This window comes from Carettochelys insculpta, chromosome 8, assembly GCF_033958435.1.
Source record: "Carettochelys insculpta isolate YL-2023 chromosome 8, ASM3395843v1, whole genome shotgun sequence".
Classification (NCBI taxonomy): Eukaryota; Metazoa; Chordata; order Testudines; family Carettochelyidae; genus Carettochelys; species Carettochelys insculpta.
The window spans coordinates 10,984,015-11,003,053 of record NC_134144.1 but is presented as its reverse complement, the minus strand read 5'-3'; the positions used below and the strand labels follow the sequence as shown (position 1 = coordinate 11,003,053).

The 19,039-nt window shown below is 38.5% G+C and overlaps 1 protein-coding gene across 4 annotated transcripts in view; it reads left to right on the top strand.

Annotated features, from left to right (window-relative positions):
- Positions 1-19,039, top strand: part of PARD3B (par-3 family cell polarity regulator beta) — a 614,980-nt gene that overhangs the window by 525,006 nt on the left and 70,935 nt on the right. For all 4 annotated transcript variants that reach the window (XR_012646411.1, XM_075001347.1, XM_075001346.1 and 1 more), the window contains one exon: positions 11,218-11,353. Coding sequence is in view for 3 of the 4 variants with exons in the window: in XM_075001347.1 (XP_074857448.1) it covers positions 11,218-11,353 (136 nt within the window). In the remaining variant the exon portion in view is untranslated. The remainder of the gene's footprint in view (positions 1-11,217; positions 11,354-19,039) is intronic.

Below are 19,039 nucleotides of genomic sequence, written 5' to 3'. Positions count from 1 at the left end.
TGACAAAGGAGAGAATTTGCCAAATGACAGGAGGTCAACATTGTCTAGCAGCCGTACATTTACACTTACCGTAACACTTCCACTGCATACTGGGATCTTTGAAGACAGCTGGGGTAAATTACAGCTAAATAACAGCACAGATCACTGAGGCGACGTCTACACTCGGGGAAAACTTCAAAATGGCCATGGTAATGGCCAAATCAGATAATACTTATAAGACACACCAAAATGAGTATTCAGCACCTCAATAGCATGCTGCTGGCCACGGCACTTCAAAAGCGTCATGTTTCGCTCACTTGCAGGTCATCTACATGTGTTCAAAAGGGCCCTGCAAATGTCAAAATCCCCTTATTCCTATCAGCTTTCGTAAAGGATGCCCCTGTGTAGATTAGCTGCACGTGAGTGAAATGTGGCACTTTCAAAGTGCTGCAGCTGGCAGCATGCTAATGAGGCACTGAATATTCATTTCAGTGCTTCATTAGTATTCTCCAATTTGGCCATTAGCATGTCCATTTCAAAATTTTGCCCAAGTGTAGACACAGCCTGAGAGTCAGTGGGACCATGGGAAACTGGCCACACCCAAGATAAATGGATGTCTGGCTAACTAAAATCATGCCGGATAAGAGATGTTGCCAGATGAGAGTGCTGAATTAGAGAGGTTCAACCTGTGAAAGAAATGAAGCCTTGACATCTTCCATGGCAGGTGCGTCATTGGGCAGTTAGAGGAATGTGTAAAAGAGGCCGATCAAAAGAATCTCAAACTGTAATTAAAGAGGAAAACTCTTGAGATTTAACAATATAAAGGATTTGCAAAGAGTGGACCAGCATAGATAGCAATTGCAGAGCCTCATTCATGCTCTAAATGATGACTGACAAAACAGGAAGAATTCAAATTCAGATAATACCTATCCATAAATGAGGGTGAATGTAGAAGCCAAATGTGAAAGCCTTTGGTACCTTATTTTACTGCATAACAGTGAATTTCAGTGTTAAACATTAGGGCCTCTGGGTGTGAAATATTTGGCCAAAATGCAGTTCCAATCAAACCTTCTTTAAATTACAGAATTTGCCATAAAGTGCATTTAGGGGGCTATGAATTTCCATATTTATACTAGTCTTCATGAGTGGGAGTCAAGCTGTAGGACCCTCTATTTATGAAAAGCCTACCAGATTGGAGGAAAAAGAGAATTTGCTATGCAACGCTGCCCAAAGAATTATTAGGAATAGGTAGTGTGGCCTGGGAGACAACACCACTCTGCTAATTCAGGATCCCCTTTCCATCTGGAGTAGGACAATTTACACTTCTGTGCACTGAGTGTGGTAAACTTGTCTGGTGTATTATATGATTGGCTTGGTGCTATTACTCTGTTATTGCTTCTAGAAGACTATGCACTAGATTTTATGCGCACAAGACAATGTTTAGATATGATGTGTGAAACCTATTTGTGCCTCAATTGTCTATCATGTCCACGCCTGTGACAATGCGTATATGGTATCCGTAGCCTTGAAAATGTGACCTTATCATTTTGACAGCTAAAATGAATTTGTCTTGCTTTACCACCCATGGCAGAGCTAATGTATTACAATAGAGTTTTTAGTCCCTTCCGCTGTAGCTTGCCCAGGAAAGGAATCTTTTAAGCCCACCTTAGTTATATAGGCGTTAAGGATGACTTTGAACGTTCATGTTGCATCTGTATTAAAAATGCTTTTTTATCATTTCAGTGTTTGATTGTATATAAAAGTAGACGATAGACAAAATTAGATGTATGTGAAGATGCACATCAGGTTGGTAAGAGTAATAAATAATATTAACCCTTCTGAATTTTAGTGTGTAAGAGTTGTGAACTGAAAACGAGGCCATGAAGTCTCAAGTAACTTATTTTTATTTACACAGCAAGGTGCATGCCAGCACGGCCTAATGTAATTCAATCTCTGATGTTCTTAGGAACGGGAAGCATATCCACTACTTTCTCAATAGTCCAGGCTTGTTCTTTCATTATATTTGGTTTGTTATACAATGAAGCATAGGAGACCATTACTCCAGATGTCTTTATTTGTTGGCTCCCTTCACTGTTTTTTTCTGTCAGCAGCAAAATTCAGTTACAGCTCAACAGTGCAAATTCCCTTTGAGTTTTTCGATGCCTTAACCAATGCATTGTTGGAATCTGTATTAATGTTTGCACGGTATGGTGACTGGAGTGGCTGATGTAAGAAAAACTAGAAACTAGCTGGGGAACATTCTTGAGGGAAGTACAAAATTCTCTCCAAATTGTCAGCATGCTGCTCAGTAAAAACACGAGAAATATTTAATCCTTAGCCTGCTTTACTTTTTTTTTTATGGCAGACGCAAATATCACCAAAGGAAGCCATGTTAGTTTTCAACCGTTTATATAAAATTGATTTTAAGTTTTACTTTAATTTTACCATGTTTGAGTATATTTGTTCCCATCTGGTCTCTGGCCATGTGTGTACTTTTAGTGTAAGTATAGTTATATAGATATTTTACACCATATGTGTTTTAATAAATGCTATGTATTTGTCCATTAATAATAATCTTGTGGAAGTGAGAGCTTTGGGTCTTGTAATTTTAATAAACATTGATGGTGTTACTAGTTGGTACTAAGCATTCAGTATGTTCCATCAAAATGGCAGCTCTAATTAGGTTCCTTGAATTAGCTAATGGATTTGGAGAAAGATAGCTTACAAAGCTCTTACAGCTGTCCAAGATATTCCTGCCATGGCAGAAAGACAAAAGGTCTCTGGAAGCTACAGAATGTAAAGCTCTAGAAATGCAGCTGACAGTTAAAAAGATAAATTACATTTGTATTTTTTCCCGTAAAAGTCCTAATACTAGATTAATGTTATCCCAGTAGCGATCATCCATTAAAAAAAACTCACTGTGTAATAAGGATGCATTTTGACCATCTGATGTATCTTTTCTCTTCCCCCTCACCCGACATTTTGGGCAAGGACTACATACGTAAGATGAGTGGAGTAAATTCTTTCTTCCACAGGGTTACAAACTCAGTCAATTATAACTTTAGGTTTAAGGAACTTTCCTGGTGACATTATAAATGTACATTTTTTTCCACCAAGGCCAGGTGTTGTAGAAAGAACCCACACATTCAATTAGTTTGTGCTGCTCTGCAAATACCCTGGATTTGTATGTATCTAACAGAGCAGAATGTCCCTTCTGTGTAAGCTGAAGAGGTGCTTTCTTTGAGATAAAACATAAAGTCAGCCATCGGGTTGCCATTGTCAGCAAACTGTGTTTTAGAATATGAATTGCATTGCTCATGATATTTGAGTTCTCATCCTTCATATTGGAACTCAGAAATTAAGCTGTGGTGCATCGTCACCCAATATCCCTTCCACTTTTGCTTTTTGCCAGAGGGCCACTTCACAGAAGTCTTCAAGGTGTTTTATTTATTTTTCTCTGCCTTTTAAAAAAATGGGTAATAAACTCTAGTGCAGAAGAGTGCTACTCTGTAAATAAAGTTGCCAGCTGCATGCAGGAGTGATAGCCATTAAGAAATGTGATGATTTCCATGTAAGGATTTAGCATTCAGCATTTGCTTTGTGGAATTGTTAAAGCCACTGTAAAAGGTGTGGGAGGGTTGAAAATGTATACTTTCTGTTGGTATGACCTATCCATTGCAAATATGCCAACTGCTTTTCTTCAGTAAAAGAAAACAAAAGAACAAACCCGTGTTGTAATATAAAGTGCCAAAAAAGGCAATTTAAATACTTTGCCTTGTAAATCCAAAAGAAATTACCTCAGAGAGAAGGCCCTCAATTAGGTCTATCATGTGACTTTATCATGATGGATAAAATGCATAAATGATAGCTTTACCAAAGAAAGCTGAAACTGTTGCATTGGCCAGTGGTTACTGAAAACACCAGGAAAGTCTGTTTTTCATTAGTTTCACTGTCTATTGTTTATGGAGCATTCAGTTGTTGTCCGCACCCAAGCCCCTAATCTGTCTGCTCTTCCTAACCCTTCTGAGGTGCATTCGTATCTCAGATCAACAAGACAGAAGCAAACTGTGCATGTCAGAAACTCAGGCATTACCAGTGACTAGACTGAACTGTAAGCCACTTTTTTTTATTAATTAAAATAGTGATTGCCTTCCTCTAACAGGCATATTAAATTTAGCAGAACAAAACAATCACTTTCCGTAACAAGGAATACAGGCTTGTTATACACAAGAATTGTTTTTGAAAAATTGTCTTCTCCTCCCATTTGATCACAAATAACCTGGTTTAATTGGAATTACATATGACTCTCTCATGTATACCTACTTATGATGAGGCTACCCCTTTGAGATGCCAGTTTTGTTTTTCCAAGCCAAAAGAGGGTTGACTTCCCATTTTCACGTGGCACGGCAATAGCCAGCTACAAGCTGTTTAAAAAGAAATGGAGACAAACTGTGGCCCTGAGTGAAGATGGAGTCCTAGCCTCAGTGGCTTAGTCATCTCGCATCACAAGCAGGAAACGGTGCTGCATGTCACTAGAAAGCAGGGGAAATAGATGGCTGTTTCATGTCCAATTGCAGAAAGGTCCTTTATAAACAGTTAAAAAAAAAAGTATGCATCTCAGCCTTCTAATAATTTTGCATAGCTTCTATTGTGAGCCGATTAGAGCAGGAAAGGGCTAATTATACAGCTAATTAATCTGTAATAATAGGAATGAAAGAGAACTTTAAAAATAATCCACAGGAGCCTGAGAATATTATCTGCTTTCTATCCACTAAGCTCCTAATGTCAAAGGGTCAGGGGTGATATTATAGGGTCAGTAGGGTTCAATTTACATCTAGACAAATGATGATCATGTGCTGCTTTAAGAGGCTTTGACCTTTTGCACATAAGTGGTTGTAGAGCTTTTATGTTAGTCTGCAGAATCGAAAGGTAACAGCATGTGTTTGGCTGAGCAACTTCTATGACTTTTTGGTTTCTTTAGGTATTGTAGAGCAAATTATAACTCAAGGATGTTCAGCAAAAATGTTCGTATATAGATTTATACTTAAAAATGAATCTCTAATCTCCAGTTTTGTTGCCCTTTGTCTGTGAGGCTTGCAGCTTTATAAATATTTGTGCATGGTTCAAGATACAGAGAGGTCTATGTACTTAGCTGTATCTATCTGCTGCTTGCCTATCAACCCGTCTATACACACACCTCCTAATATGCCCATGTTCAGATTAATCTCAGACTCTGACACGTATTTCACAGTTGCCAAATTAAGTATGCTTCTGTGGTCATTTTGACATGGTCAAAATCTGTAATTACATACATACACAAGGTACTTACCTGCTCAGAGACACGAAAATGGACTGAATCTTCCATTTACTGCCTTCAATAACACAAAACTAAATATATCATAGCAACTGACCATACATAACAAATATGAAGAGATGCAATAAACCACCCTATAGATTAGTAAGTGTTGCAACCTCATGGACTTTCCATAGCTCAAAATGCTAAAGACGTATATTTTCTCGATTTGATTATCAATGCCTGATTCATAGTCTTAAAACTTGAGTCATCTCTATATGAACCTTGAAGATATTACTTTTATTTATCATCTCACAGGCTCTGGAATTGTCAATGAGAATTTTTCTGGTAAGTCTTTTATTGGAATATCATTCATTTTCTCACGTACAGATGCCAATATCAAAAGCGCCTTTCTTTAGTGGCTGACAAAGATGAAAGTTGAAGTATTGTAGAATTGTATTTTTACTGTGGATTTGCTTTTTATTATTTTTGAGCTTTTTTCTCTTCCTATTATTGAGGTTGCTAAAACACCTGATAAACAATGTAACATCTTGGTATAAGGAACAACAACTGGGACCATATTGTTTCCTTTAAAATGCTTTGATCTTGACATCTTAAATGAGAGGTGCCATAGATGAACAATACTTATCTATAGTGTGGTGTATTGTATTTCTTCATATCCATTATGTGTAGTCAGTGGCTATGATAGATTTAGTTTTGTGTTATTAAAGTCAGTGAATGGAAGATTCAGTCCATTCTTTTGAATCACCATGAGATTAGCTATGTATTTTATTCATTTGTGAATGGAAACTTCAGCAAGGTATCCATTTTTCATAGTTGGTGGAAAAAATTAAAAATGTAACTGCAAGTTGATTACAGGCTGCCAGGTCAACTGGGTAAATTAGATCGTGAGGTAACTGGCTGAAAAGAAAAGTTTGCAGTTTTAATGCATGTAGGAAACACAGTGGAAATGAAATGTTTGTTTCCCTTTAGAAATATATGCCTATATCTTAATGATTCAGGTGAGTCCTTATTTGCCACATTTGTTTGTAATATTGACGTGTGTTTTAAGAAGTGCAGAGACAAACATTTAGTTGAGTGATTCCTCTTGGCCATTCAGTGGGCTGTGAGAAGATCCAGCCACTTAAATGCCCAGGTGTCTTAGGCCTCTGGAGTCTGAACAGAGTCCATGCACTTTCCTTGCCTAGGCACACTCTTGAGATGCAGATCCTCTATCTAGTACCCACCCCTAAGAGCTGTGGTCAGTCCTACAGCCTACTGCCCAGTTCCTGGAATTAGTGATGAACCTTCAGAATATCCCCATCACTTAAACACACACTCAGAACTCCAGACATTCTGGAATCATAGTTCACCTCTGTGGGTTATACAACACACAACTTTACACAGGAGTCCGAAGTCACTGTTCTGTACTTAATCACATGAGGAATACAGAAATCTGTTTAAAAACAACCTGTGTTCATTCATTCCCCAGTCACTGTTACCTCACCACTCCAGAGCAGACTTAAGCTGAGGTCAAAGTCATCCGGGGGCTGTCCAGGGTCCTGCTTTTGACCAGTCAGCACATAGTCATCAAAGTTAAGTATCCACCATTGTCCTTAGTCTGCAGTCTACCATTCTGTCGGCAGTGATGGGTACATAGACAGGCATTCTGTGATACAGCAATTTCAAGATATCAAATTCACAATATTGTCCAGAATTAAGTCGTGTGGTAGATTCTCCAACTTGTCACGTGTAAAATTATTCATTCCATTTTGTTTTGTCAGTGCCATTGTAATCTTCAGTCTGCACTAGAGGACCTAATTTGTAGCAGACATCTAGTGGACACACTTTGAGAAGCTGTCATAAAGCAAGCCAAAATTTGCAATTTCACAATTTCAAAATAATAATAAATAATTCATTTTAAATATGGAAAATGTGTCAATATTTCATGGAATGGCAGTCTCACAAAATTTAGTTTCCAGTATTTCAAAATGTCATTTTCAATTTTTCATCCAGCATTGAAATGTTGAAACATCTCATTTTGATGTATTTGAAATGTTTGCTGTTGAAAAAGGTAAAAACAAACATTTCCACATTTTTCGATCCAGAACAGAAAATAATATTCTAGGGGCCATTTTCATTCAAATTTTCACAGCATCATTCATCACCGGTGAGAGGGCAGAGAGTAAGGCTAGGCTCTGTCTCTGGGCAACAAAGTAAAAAAATATTTAAACTCCATCGTGGGGGACGAAGAGGATCTGGGTGAGATGGCAGTAGTGGGGAGAAGGAAAGCTCATCTCAGTGCGGGTGACTGCTGTGCTGAGGCTGCAAGGCAGACAGACCTGTTTGCTGGTCACCACCGTGACAGTGACAGCAACTCTCTGGTGCACTGGAGAGGGAGTCAAATACCAGAGCTATCTGGTCCCACCTGAAGAGACTCTTGGGTGGGGAACCACCACCAGCCCCATTGTGCCTGCTGCCTCCCACCCCAGCATCAGGCCAGCTCCTTAATATTTGTTTCCTTTGAGAAACAGTCCATGCTGCTTTCCCAGCTCATACTTTCCAGGAATGGAACTATTCTGGCATACAGCGTAACTTCTACTTTTGATTTGTGGGCTAGGTTACAGTATGGGGCATCCTAAAGCATCCCAGGAGACCCGTGAGGATCCATACATCCTCCTAGCTGCACTGTGGCTTCTGTACTGAAACCAGATGAGAAGTCTTGAAAAATCTCCCCATGAAATTGTTCAGTGACCAGGAAACACACACAACTCTTAACAAGCCAAACGTGGTACAAAACTTCTCGCTGTTTTTAGAGGTTTCATGAAGAGAACAAAGTGACATAAGTTACATCTGCATTTACTCCTGATACCTCCTCCCTAACCCCAGCAAATTAAACAGAGCCCCCACAGGCAAAAGTGATGAATGTAATGAGCGAAGCAAACAGTGTGAAAGAACTTGCTGTTTTCACAGTGTTGGTACAAAAAAAATTTCCCAGTTTATATAAATGTGCATAAAGGTGTTTTTCGGCTCTCTCTCACCTCAGGGTGAAAAAAAAATCACCTCGGCACCTCTCCTTCCTTATCGGCCCCACCCCTGGGTCTTCCAACAAGCTACCACTGATGTCCTCTGGTATATACTTGGGGTGAGGTCCTCTGGTAGCCAGTGTCTATTCATTCTGAGAGAGAGCCTCCCTACATCCCCTTTCGGATACTGGAGGCAGCACATGCTGCTCTAAAGAGGCACTTTGTATAGAGGTGTGATGGCAGAAAGGAGACTGGGGTGATAGGTAACTGATCCAGTGCTGGCCACATGTCTTTCCTCAGCTGCCGCTAACAAAGGGGTCTGAGTCAGTGAGCCCCTGCGCTATACCCTGAAAGTTTTTCTCCATCATCTCTCTGCTGCAGCATTGCACTCCAGGAAACTCAGGGTGTGGAGAGGCCACATGGACCTGTCTCAGGGTATGCTTTCCTTATAGCACCCCCTACTGGCCAAGTGTGGTGCTGTAGATGCTCCCTCAGTTTCCTCCTCAAGCTTATGGACTCTCCTGGGGATTCATCTGTGAAAAGGAAAGTCTATGAAATAAGTGATGTCGTAGACTGTGTAAGTGGCAATTTTTTAGCCCTTTCAGAAGGTTAGTACCAAAGTATACATTGAACTCCTTCAGTAATTCCATCTCCTGCACTCGCAGGCTTCAGTGAGGAGTTCCATTAGGTCTATGTAAATATAAATTGACTTCTACTGGAATTTATTTTTATATTTCTCTGATAGATCAGGCTTCTTTTCAGCATAAGCAGGCATGCCTCCTAAGCGTTTGAATTGTTATTCTACTGTTCTCCTACTAGAGAACTGATAACTGATCAAACCCATATTTTAATTATGTATTTATAGGTAGATGGGAGAACAGTTTACAGGCAACATATGATCTCCCCTGCAAATGTCAGAAGATGGTGAATTTCTTTTTAATATTGCCTTATCAGTTTCTCTTTTTTTATTACTGATGACTTCATTCCATCTGAATTCAATGCTTCAGTTTCTTTGGGGTAAACTAATAGATTATGTATGCGATATTTGCACAGCACTGATTGAATTCATCTGGTGAGTTTGAATGTAGTTCATATATTCACATAATTGTCAGGAAACAAGTTGAAATTCAGAACTGTTGCATGAGCATTGGAGAAGGCATCATATTCATCTTCCATTACTCCAGAGTGAGTGAAACTGTTTTATATTACACTAGCACAGCTCTGTTTTCTCCCAGTATAAAGAATGGGATGTGGGCCTTGAAAAGCAAGTATCTCTTTAAATGCGTGGATAGAAAAATCAGGCGGTTTTCACCCTCAGAGACATTCTTATTGTTTATACGTTAAGGTCTGCCTTTATTAAATGGAGAACATTTTCTTTTCAAAAGTACCTTACCTTTTGTTATCTGTTGAATCTTATCCCTGCAGCCTCAGGTGAATTTTGGGTTGACTCTTTGATCTGCTAAAGAAAAGGCACCCAATACATATATCAAAGGACAGATTCCCTACACTGTGCCATGTAAGCACTGTGTTTATGTACTTATATGAGTAGCATCTGCATTGGTTTGCATACACACAAAATGGAAGAGCTAAGGTTGCAGGGTAAGGGAACATGTGATTATGGGCCCCAACATTACAGTTTCATTCATATGAGTTTGGCGGGGGGAGGGGGGGCTATGTTACTGCAAAGCCAGTAAGCACACACCTCAAACAAATGCAAATAAAATGTTTGTTCTGCTATGTATTCTGCATTTGCCATATAGTGTATGTTGCAGAAAAACTATTTTAGAACTGTTCCATGGGGTTAAACAAGCAGGGCTTGTGCTAGTACTCTAAAAATAGGAATGTGGACAGTGCTTCTAGTATTCCAACCCTATGAAACAGAGGGAAATAATAACCCATAAAATAGTGATATTAATAAATACTGAAAAGTAGCATCTGGCCATTTTCAATGTCTGTAAAATGTATTCAGCCCTAATCCCACAGACACTTACGCATGTGCCAAATTCACGCACTGAGTCACTCCATTGACTTGACTGTAACTATTCTCAGTGTATCAAGTTCTGCACCAAGTGTGAAAGTCTTTGCAGTGATAGGGACAAATGCATTATACAGGTTCACCATCTCTAGTCCAGCACCCTCAAGACTTGACTGGTGCCGGACAAAAGAATTTGCTGGACCAATGAAGGTCAATATTGTCTAGCAGCATTACCAGCATTTCTACTTCTTACTGGTCTTTTAGAAGACATTCAAGGCTAAATTACAGCCAAACAACAGCACAGAACACTGAAAGTCAGGACTGGTGTCTGTAAACAAAGATTATGGGACCATGAGAAAAATAGCCACGCCCATGATAAGTGGTTGTGCAGCTAACTAAATTCATGCTAGATTACAGATGTTGCCAGGTGAAATGCCAGATTAGGGCGGTTCAACCTGTACAAACATTAAAAATGACCAGATCCTACTTTTCCATCTGTAATAATGTCATGGTTTTATAGTTTTGACTTTTTCCCTTTGTTTCTCAAGATTGAAACCTTAGTTCTTTCTGTGACTGAGACTGGAATTCCTGTCTTTTTTTCTGATATGGAACTTTTTGTTCCTAGTCTTGATAGCTCATGAAATACCAGACCAAAAGAGCTTACATTGCTCTGGCTCTGATTACGACCCATCCTTTACCTCAACCAAATGGAATTTCAGAGAAAATTCCATATTTAAAGTGAAAAATTAAACATTTCTGTGTCTTAATATTTATTGAGTTCTTTATTTAAATATGGTAGCCATTTGTCATTCTTCATAGGAATGAATGTGCAGCATACAGATGAGAGGGTGGCCAGAGTTGCATGATATGTTTATTGCATTGGTTTCAGCACCATCTGGCGAGTGGGTGGTGTACATATGTAATTTATTATTTTATTTTTTCAGTGGCTGTCCAGCTGGTGGGAATGCAGACCGCATCCAAAAGTTACGAAAGGAATACCATCAGGCCAGGCGAGATGGTTTGCCTTTGTACGAGGGTGATGAGATGAGAACACGACCATCTGATTATGATCAGTACTGGGTAGGTTTACAGCAAAATGCTAACCAGCAAATCATTTTATTATATGGAAGAAGACACTGGCTGATTTGTTTTTGTTTTTCCAGATTTTTTTATCTCTGTCGGTTTAACATGAATATTTGGATTTTGTAAATAATTCCAGCTCATCAAACAAATCATTTATATAAGTTGAATTCTACTAGAAACTGAGTCATTTCAAATGCTGTCATGTCTACCTACTGTTAGATATGGGCACTAACCCAGGTATGCACCATCCCAGGAACAACTCCTCACAAGTGGTCCCACTAGCATGATATCCCCCAAAACATTCAGGCGCACAAGGTGGCACTAGGCCTGTTAGCAGCATGCAGTATGGTCCCTCCGCTCATCCTGCTGTTTTCATTTGGGATGACGAGGGGACTAAGAAAGCACAGACTCAGATTGTGCTTGAGTGCTGGACACAAATGAGGAGGTGCAAGCACATGTGGGGGTTAAGGTTACTTATACCCTCCTCTTTTATACTTGTGCCTGGTCATTAACAGTCCAGGCCAGACAATTCCCTGGCCTCTGCTAGCTGCATTGTTTCTAAGTGGAAAAAATCAATCAATACCTTGCTCTTTTATAGAATCTCCACTCAAGGTATCTCCAAATGATGTAACAGTAGGACTGAATTCGGCATAATAACACAACTGTGTAGTAGCAAAATTCCACTTTCCCCATATTACAGCTATGGATGCTGGGAAATTAAGTGCAGTGACTGTTCAGAAGTGTTTCATGAGAGTGTGGTATAAATCCAGCAATAGAATCCAATGCTCCTGTCTCCTCTGATGCCTTAAATATTTAGAATATCTTAATATCCTAGGAGACCATTACAGGGTCAGTCCTGCAGTTCTCTGAATTCTGCTTGAGCAATCAATATTCAGACATGCAAATCTCTGGCATGCTGTACAACTACAAATGCAAGCTTTGTTTTAAAAAAAACAAACCAAACATGTAGCCATTTAAAATTGTTATAATACAGTATAACTGAACTGTATCATCAACATCTCCAGTATTCCCCAAACTTTCCAAACTACAGTTTCAAAGAAAAAAATGAAATCTTTAGTTACTGTGCTTGTGTTCCTTAAAAAAATAAATAAATAAAAAAGCAGAACTTGGCTTTATCACAATCACGAATTCATATTATGTATCTGTATCTGATATATGTGTGTATAAAATCATAATTTTTCTGAGTTAATTTCAAAAATAGCATCCCAAACATTCTGTGGGCTTGAAGGCTATGAAACAAATTGGGAAATCTGTTAAATTTCCAGTTTTTGTTTGAAAAAAAAATCTTTTTACAAACATAATTTACAATATGAATTAAATATGTCTGTCTAGCCAAGACAGAGGCTAACTAAATAATCAGTGTCTTGGCCAATGATGCATGTAAGGGATTCTGATGATTTCCATTTCTTAGCTGAAATTGATAAGGCTTTATTACCCCTCCAAAGAGGTTCAGATTTATGGTCCCATATAAAGTCCAACGATTCACAAAGGTCCCTTATAGGTAATCCCTTTTAAGGCTTTTCTATTAAGTGTAATGCCCAAAGATTAGCGATTTCCAAAGCTTTGTTTTACTTGTGAGGCAAGATGTCCTTAATCAAAGCACCCAAAAGAGATTTAAAGCTCTCAGTCTTAGACTGATTAATATTAGACATCAAAACTGTTCCCATTCCTCTTTCTGAGACATGAATTGTTAAATGTGTTTGTTGAGAGGAAGACCTGCTATTTATTGTTTGTTCAAAACTCTTAAATTTACCTTGATGTCGGAAGCTAGTGGCAACACCTTAGTTGAAGTCATTTGTAAAATTTCAGAGGCCTTGAGTACCTGGACTTGCCTAAAAAGTACCAGCAACTGGGGGGATACAAGAGTGAAGTCTCCTGCCTCCTTCAGTATTTCCATCCCCAGTTTACTACTGCACCATATTCTAGTCCTGAACAAATGATGGCTGCCTCTTTCACCTCACACTTAATGGTAGTTCAAGAGCATCCCCCTGACATAGGGCCATTGCACTTGTGGACTGAGCAACAGCTGATTTTACTCAGCCTCTGTTCACCAGTCTGACCAATCCCATCACTGTAAACAAATAAAAACTTTCTCTAGTCTCCACTGTGTCAGGTCTGTTCCCTAAAGAGGCAGTAGGCAGCTGAGCAGGAAGGAATCCTGCTGTTATGGGCTTTTCTTCCAACAGCTGGAGAAGAGGAGAGGCCTCCTGATGTATTTTTAATTCTATGTAAGTTTAATACTGTGCTTTTGTCAGTCAGCATGATACCTAAGCCAGCTTTCCTTGAAGATGTCTTGCTAATATACAGCAGCTGCTGTAATCACCATACACCATCTAATGAAACATTCAAATAAGTTGGGAAGTAACATCAGACAGTTTCAGAAGATGTTATCCACGGCAAAACAGTATGTTCAGAGATGGACATTAGGGCTTGTTCTCCAAAAATAAGTCTGAGAGCTCGCACTGCACATTTCTGTCTTGCAGGGCTGACGTTGACAAGTGGCCTTTAGCTGATACTATAATGGGACAGAATTTCTGGTGGAAAGGGTATTTCTAACAATCTGCTTTTTAAAAAATGGGATAAATCAAGTTAAAGTGCAGAGCCAGCTGAAAAGCCAGCATTGTAAGGGAACGTAATCTCATGACAGGCAATTGGGATACATAAATGTTTTAAAAATAAGGTCAAAAATTCATTTTAAATCAGCTTGCTAGTCTCTCTTCTTTCCCTCTCCACCTCCTTTTTTTTCCCAGTTTAACTCTGTTCTTCTCATTTGTTGTTGTTTTATTTTTGTTCCCTCGCTCTTTTTCTGCCCTTCCTCCTTCCCAGCCTGTTTTTCCACCCCCCGCCCCCCCCCCCAAGGAACAGCTGAATAATTCAGTTTAGTATGTCTAAATAAAAAGATACATTTATACGTCACAGTTTGTGCTGTCTAGCATAAAGCTTCAAAATTATTGCCAGTTACTCTAGGGGTTTTTTTTTGTGTATGTGTGGTTTTGATTTTGGTTGGTTAGTTTTGTGCTCTTTAGTCTTTCTCTCCCTCTCTCCCTGTCTCTCTCACTTCATAACTCAAGGGGAAAAATGATAAGCTTGATTCACAACAGATAGATGACTTAAAGTGAAATTACTTTTCTAGGTTCAATTGAGTGAAAAGAGATTTTGTGTAGAAAGTCTAAATATTTTCCAATAAAAAAGTGTTTGTTGCTTTATTTTCACTGAAAAATGTAAAGTCCACTGAGAATGTATGGGTGTATTATTGGAGCATACTGGTTCTCATGTCAGTAAGTGGTATGCAGGGATGTATATATCTTAATACCCCACCTGTTGAATAATATATGTTTTTTATGAAATAAATGGTTTAAGAGCCTGTCCAAAGCCCATTAGAAATTCCACTGACTTGAAGTGAGCTGTTGATCAAAGAGAACTTTTTTAGAGGTGGATCATAGGCATTTAGGACAGTCACTTTAGGAAATGGAGAGTTACAGCAGGAGCATTTTATTGGTGCTGTCCTCCCCATTGCTTCCCTGAAACAGGAAAAATAAAAAAATAAAAAATGAGGGGGTAAGGGGATGAACAAGGGGTGTTGAGTAAGGCAATAAAGTGTATGTGTTTGTGCATGTGCACGAGAGAAAGCAAGAGTGTTCACGCAAGTTTGAAAAACTAAGAATAAATAACCTATTTGAAGATTTACTTTGATTGTTTCACAAATTTTGTACTAATCCTGTTACTTAAAACCTCAGTTCTCTCCTCAAACTGTGTCATTAAATTTTTCCTGCAGCCTTGTTTTGGCCATGTTCTCCAAGGACTGCACAGAACTCATTAAAATCGAGTGTGGTTCTTTACCTATAGTTAATTGTTGCAACCTGACATTACTTTGTATGATACCTCGTATACAGCAGATCTTATAATTTTTATCCTAATTTGTAAATGAGCTTCATATGTTGATGGAAAATTCAGCTATGTGCTCTCCACTCAGATCTGTGCATTAAGATTTAATATACTATCTGTCGACAGGTTTTGATGGAAGCAAATTTGTAATGTACTGAGTTTTGTCAGTTCCCAATTAAGATTACAAAAAGAAGAATCATATCCATTTGTGTTACAGACCAAGCAGTTTCTTTTACATCTGGAAAAGTTCCAAGATGAAAAATCAAACAGAGAAAAGGAAGTTTGAGAACTGCATTATTTTTCCATAACATGTCAGAAGTTTCTATACTTACTTTGGAATGGAAAAGGAGCTCTTTGTATTTTAATGAACAATTCATTCCAGCTTCAGGATGTTGAGTTTAGAGCAGGCTAGCTTCCCAAAAATCACAAACATTTGTGTTGGATCATGGTTAAAAACCAAAATTCCAACTTCTAGAATAATAACATTCCTGTCTTCTAGTGCAATGGGAGAAATGTCAGTTTTATATACTATGGGAAACCATAGGAGAGTGCCTATGAATGCCAGATTTTCTAAAAGGCTGCTGACTAATACACAGTTGGATACAATTTAATTCTTTTTAGTGTGAAAAGAAAACTTGTTTAGAGTTAAACAACTTTGAAAACAAGCCTTCAGAAATATTTGTGGTGTTATAAAAGCATCATATTAATAATGAAAAATAAAACCTCACATTAAAATGTGTTTTACCCATCAAGAACTCTCCTTTGGCCAATGCTTCTGTTCTGACTGGCCTCTGAAGAGTCTGGATTGGGATAATTTTGAAATGAAGACATCTGTTCTAAGCAATAAGATTCTGGATTGTTTTTTTCTTTGCAGGTGGGGAGGATTGTTGTGAAATCTTATTCAAACCTCATGTGAAAAGTAAACTGTTCCAGAAAAGACACAATGAAAGACCCAAAATCACCCCATTATTAGTGGTAACCATGAGTGATTCCCTAAGCTTTGGAGTCTGTCCTCTTATGCCAAGGTTGAATTAGGCCGAGAATATCCAAACCAGAGCAGAAACTGAAATGTTGATGGGTCTTAGATAACATTGTCAAAGTACTCGCTTTTCTTTGTCAAGGGCAGCAATGCTATTACAGACCATCCTAAAAAACTCCACAGGAGAGCATTCATGCCTTAAAAAGTATGTTGAGTTTCAATGCTACACAGAGTCACTTATTTTGAAAATCCATATTTAAGTAGTGAAATATTAAATAAATGTTAAGTATTTAAATATTTTGCAATATTTAAATGTAGACATTGGAGTCTGAGGAGAGCAAATATTAAAGTTTTTCTGTTGCATCCTCCAAGTAAATGATGTAAATAAACAGAAGCGAATAATATCCTGTTTCTTTATTTTGCTTACTGCCGTAGAAGACTATTTGAACACATCAGCAATGCCTCTCATATATATGGATGCAGTCATCTTTAAAGAGCTCCAAGCACACTCAGGAGAACTTAATATATTAACACATCTGTAGCGATCATATCTCTTGCAGGTAGTGAATGATCAACTCATCTGTCCCAAACTGAGAATTGGAGCACTGTATCACAAAAAAATATGACAGCTGTTGCTGCATGTGCTTATGGAGTATAAAGAACCCTAGATGTTTTAATTTATAAATTAAGTAAAACCTGAGCCACTTAGCTGAAGTGCATCTGATGAAGTGGGTCTTTGCCCACAGAAGCTTATGCTCCAAAATATCTGTTAGTCTATTAGGTGCCACAGGACTTCTTGTTGTTCTCGAAGATGCAGACTAACACGGCTACCTCTCTGACACTTAGCTGAAATGGTTAAGGGACAGCTGAAACAAACAACTAATTGATGATTTAGATCATCAGTGGAGTTACTGAATAAGTGATTATGCCACAGGAAGTGTGAGCAATTACTGTCACTTGTATGCTCAAACATTGCAAGTAACAAAAAAATGGCCCATTAAAAGCTGGGATGTTGTGGTTTTATGTTTGCTAGTGGGGCAATGTGCTTTATTTGAGGGGCAAGGTAGCAGCCCTACTCCTTTTTTCTCAGACTTTCTGTAGTCCAGCTTTTCCAATTTGATAGCCACCTGCAGGCTTTTCTAAGAATCAGTCCGTATATGCGCCTGCGTGAACCTTCCTTTCCCCCTTGCAGGAATCCACTCCCCTATGACAGTTCAGTTCCAGACCTCCGTCAAGTCATTGCCCCACATACCACAGGATCAAATATAGCTGCTCACAGCTCTGACTACAATGGGGACAAAAAGCACACAACCTTTCAACATTGACTTTCAGGCCACTGTTAAGGGCTTTTTCTGACTTCTGGAATGAGGCTTTGGTCAGCAGAACACTTTGCCCATGAAATCAGGGGGCTACTCAGTTCTTTAAGTACTTTGTTGGGTTGGGTACTGGTAGACCAAACTCAAGGCTCCAAGTCAGATTCCCATGTGGTAGGAAGCTGCAAAAGGTTCTACTTTTAATAGTAAGTGTTTATTGTATTTAAAATATAAATTGATAGTTTTGGTTTCTAACTCTTGCAATGGTATAAATAAATCTCTCTCTGTCATATGCTTACATTTGTATTTCCCTAAAATATCATACTGAAGATCAAGAACATTACTTAGCTACTGTACAATTAAAAGGTAAATGTTGGTTTGTAGCCCTGAGGTCCTTATTAAGGAAAACTTCCTGGCATCAACAGCCATTTTGAGTAAGGACTTCCAAAATGTTGTCCATTTAAGGCAAATTGAAGGCAGCTTTCGGAATAACCTCAGTGCAACAGCCCATGATGGTTTATAAAGAACTCATGGAATGAAGTAGATTCCAAAATGAGTTGGGTCAGGGATGGCAATGATTTCATTGAGTGCCTGCCAAAGTACAGCCTCAGATTTGTAAAAATAAAATAGCTCTAGTTACATATGTGACTATTCAAGATATTTTAGAATAGCTTTTCAAAAACATTAGTTTTTGCCCTGACAGTTTTACGATACATTTATATAGTTGGAGAGGGTGGTGGGGTTTTTTTTGTTTTTGTTTTTGTTTTTGGGGGGTTGGTTTTTTTTCATGTTACAGCATAAGCTGTAAGATGTGTTTCCTTACAGTTTTACTGGAGGAAGCGCTCATTGCAAAATGCGTGAGCAGAACTACTTGTTAAATCACATCAGAGCCACAAGTCCAGTACTACTAAGTGTTAAATGTATTGTGGCTATGTTATTCTCAAGCTGTTGAGAACACTGAAGAGTTCAAAATTTCTTCACAACAAAGATGTGAAAGATGTAAAAAGTAATTAGAATGTATTCCTGGATGCTGTGTATAAGCAATTATCTATGAATATATAGGGGCTTGATTTTTCTCAACAAAAAGGAGACATTGTTATAAAAATTTAAATGAAAAATAAAGTCACAAACTCAGACGGTGAATGATTGGGTGGATAACTTTATCCGTTCCCAACGGAAGGTCTGTAGTATAGCTGCTAATCTGATGACAAGACAGCATTAAAATACAGTATCAAAAATGGGAGAAAAGATCTCCATTTACAAGATCAGGCTGATGCATTACATGACTTAGGATCTTCTATCCGAGACCTATTCTCCTTTTTAATCTTCACTCCACATTTTTGTGACCTGTGCCAGTTGTCACTGGGAGGTTGGAAAATGGAGCACTGGTCCCTTTATGCTGAAAATGTGATCTAATGGTAAAAGAGACAAGGTGAATAAGGCAATATCTTTTCTTGGAACAACTTTTGTTGGTGGAAGAGAGAA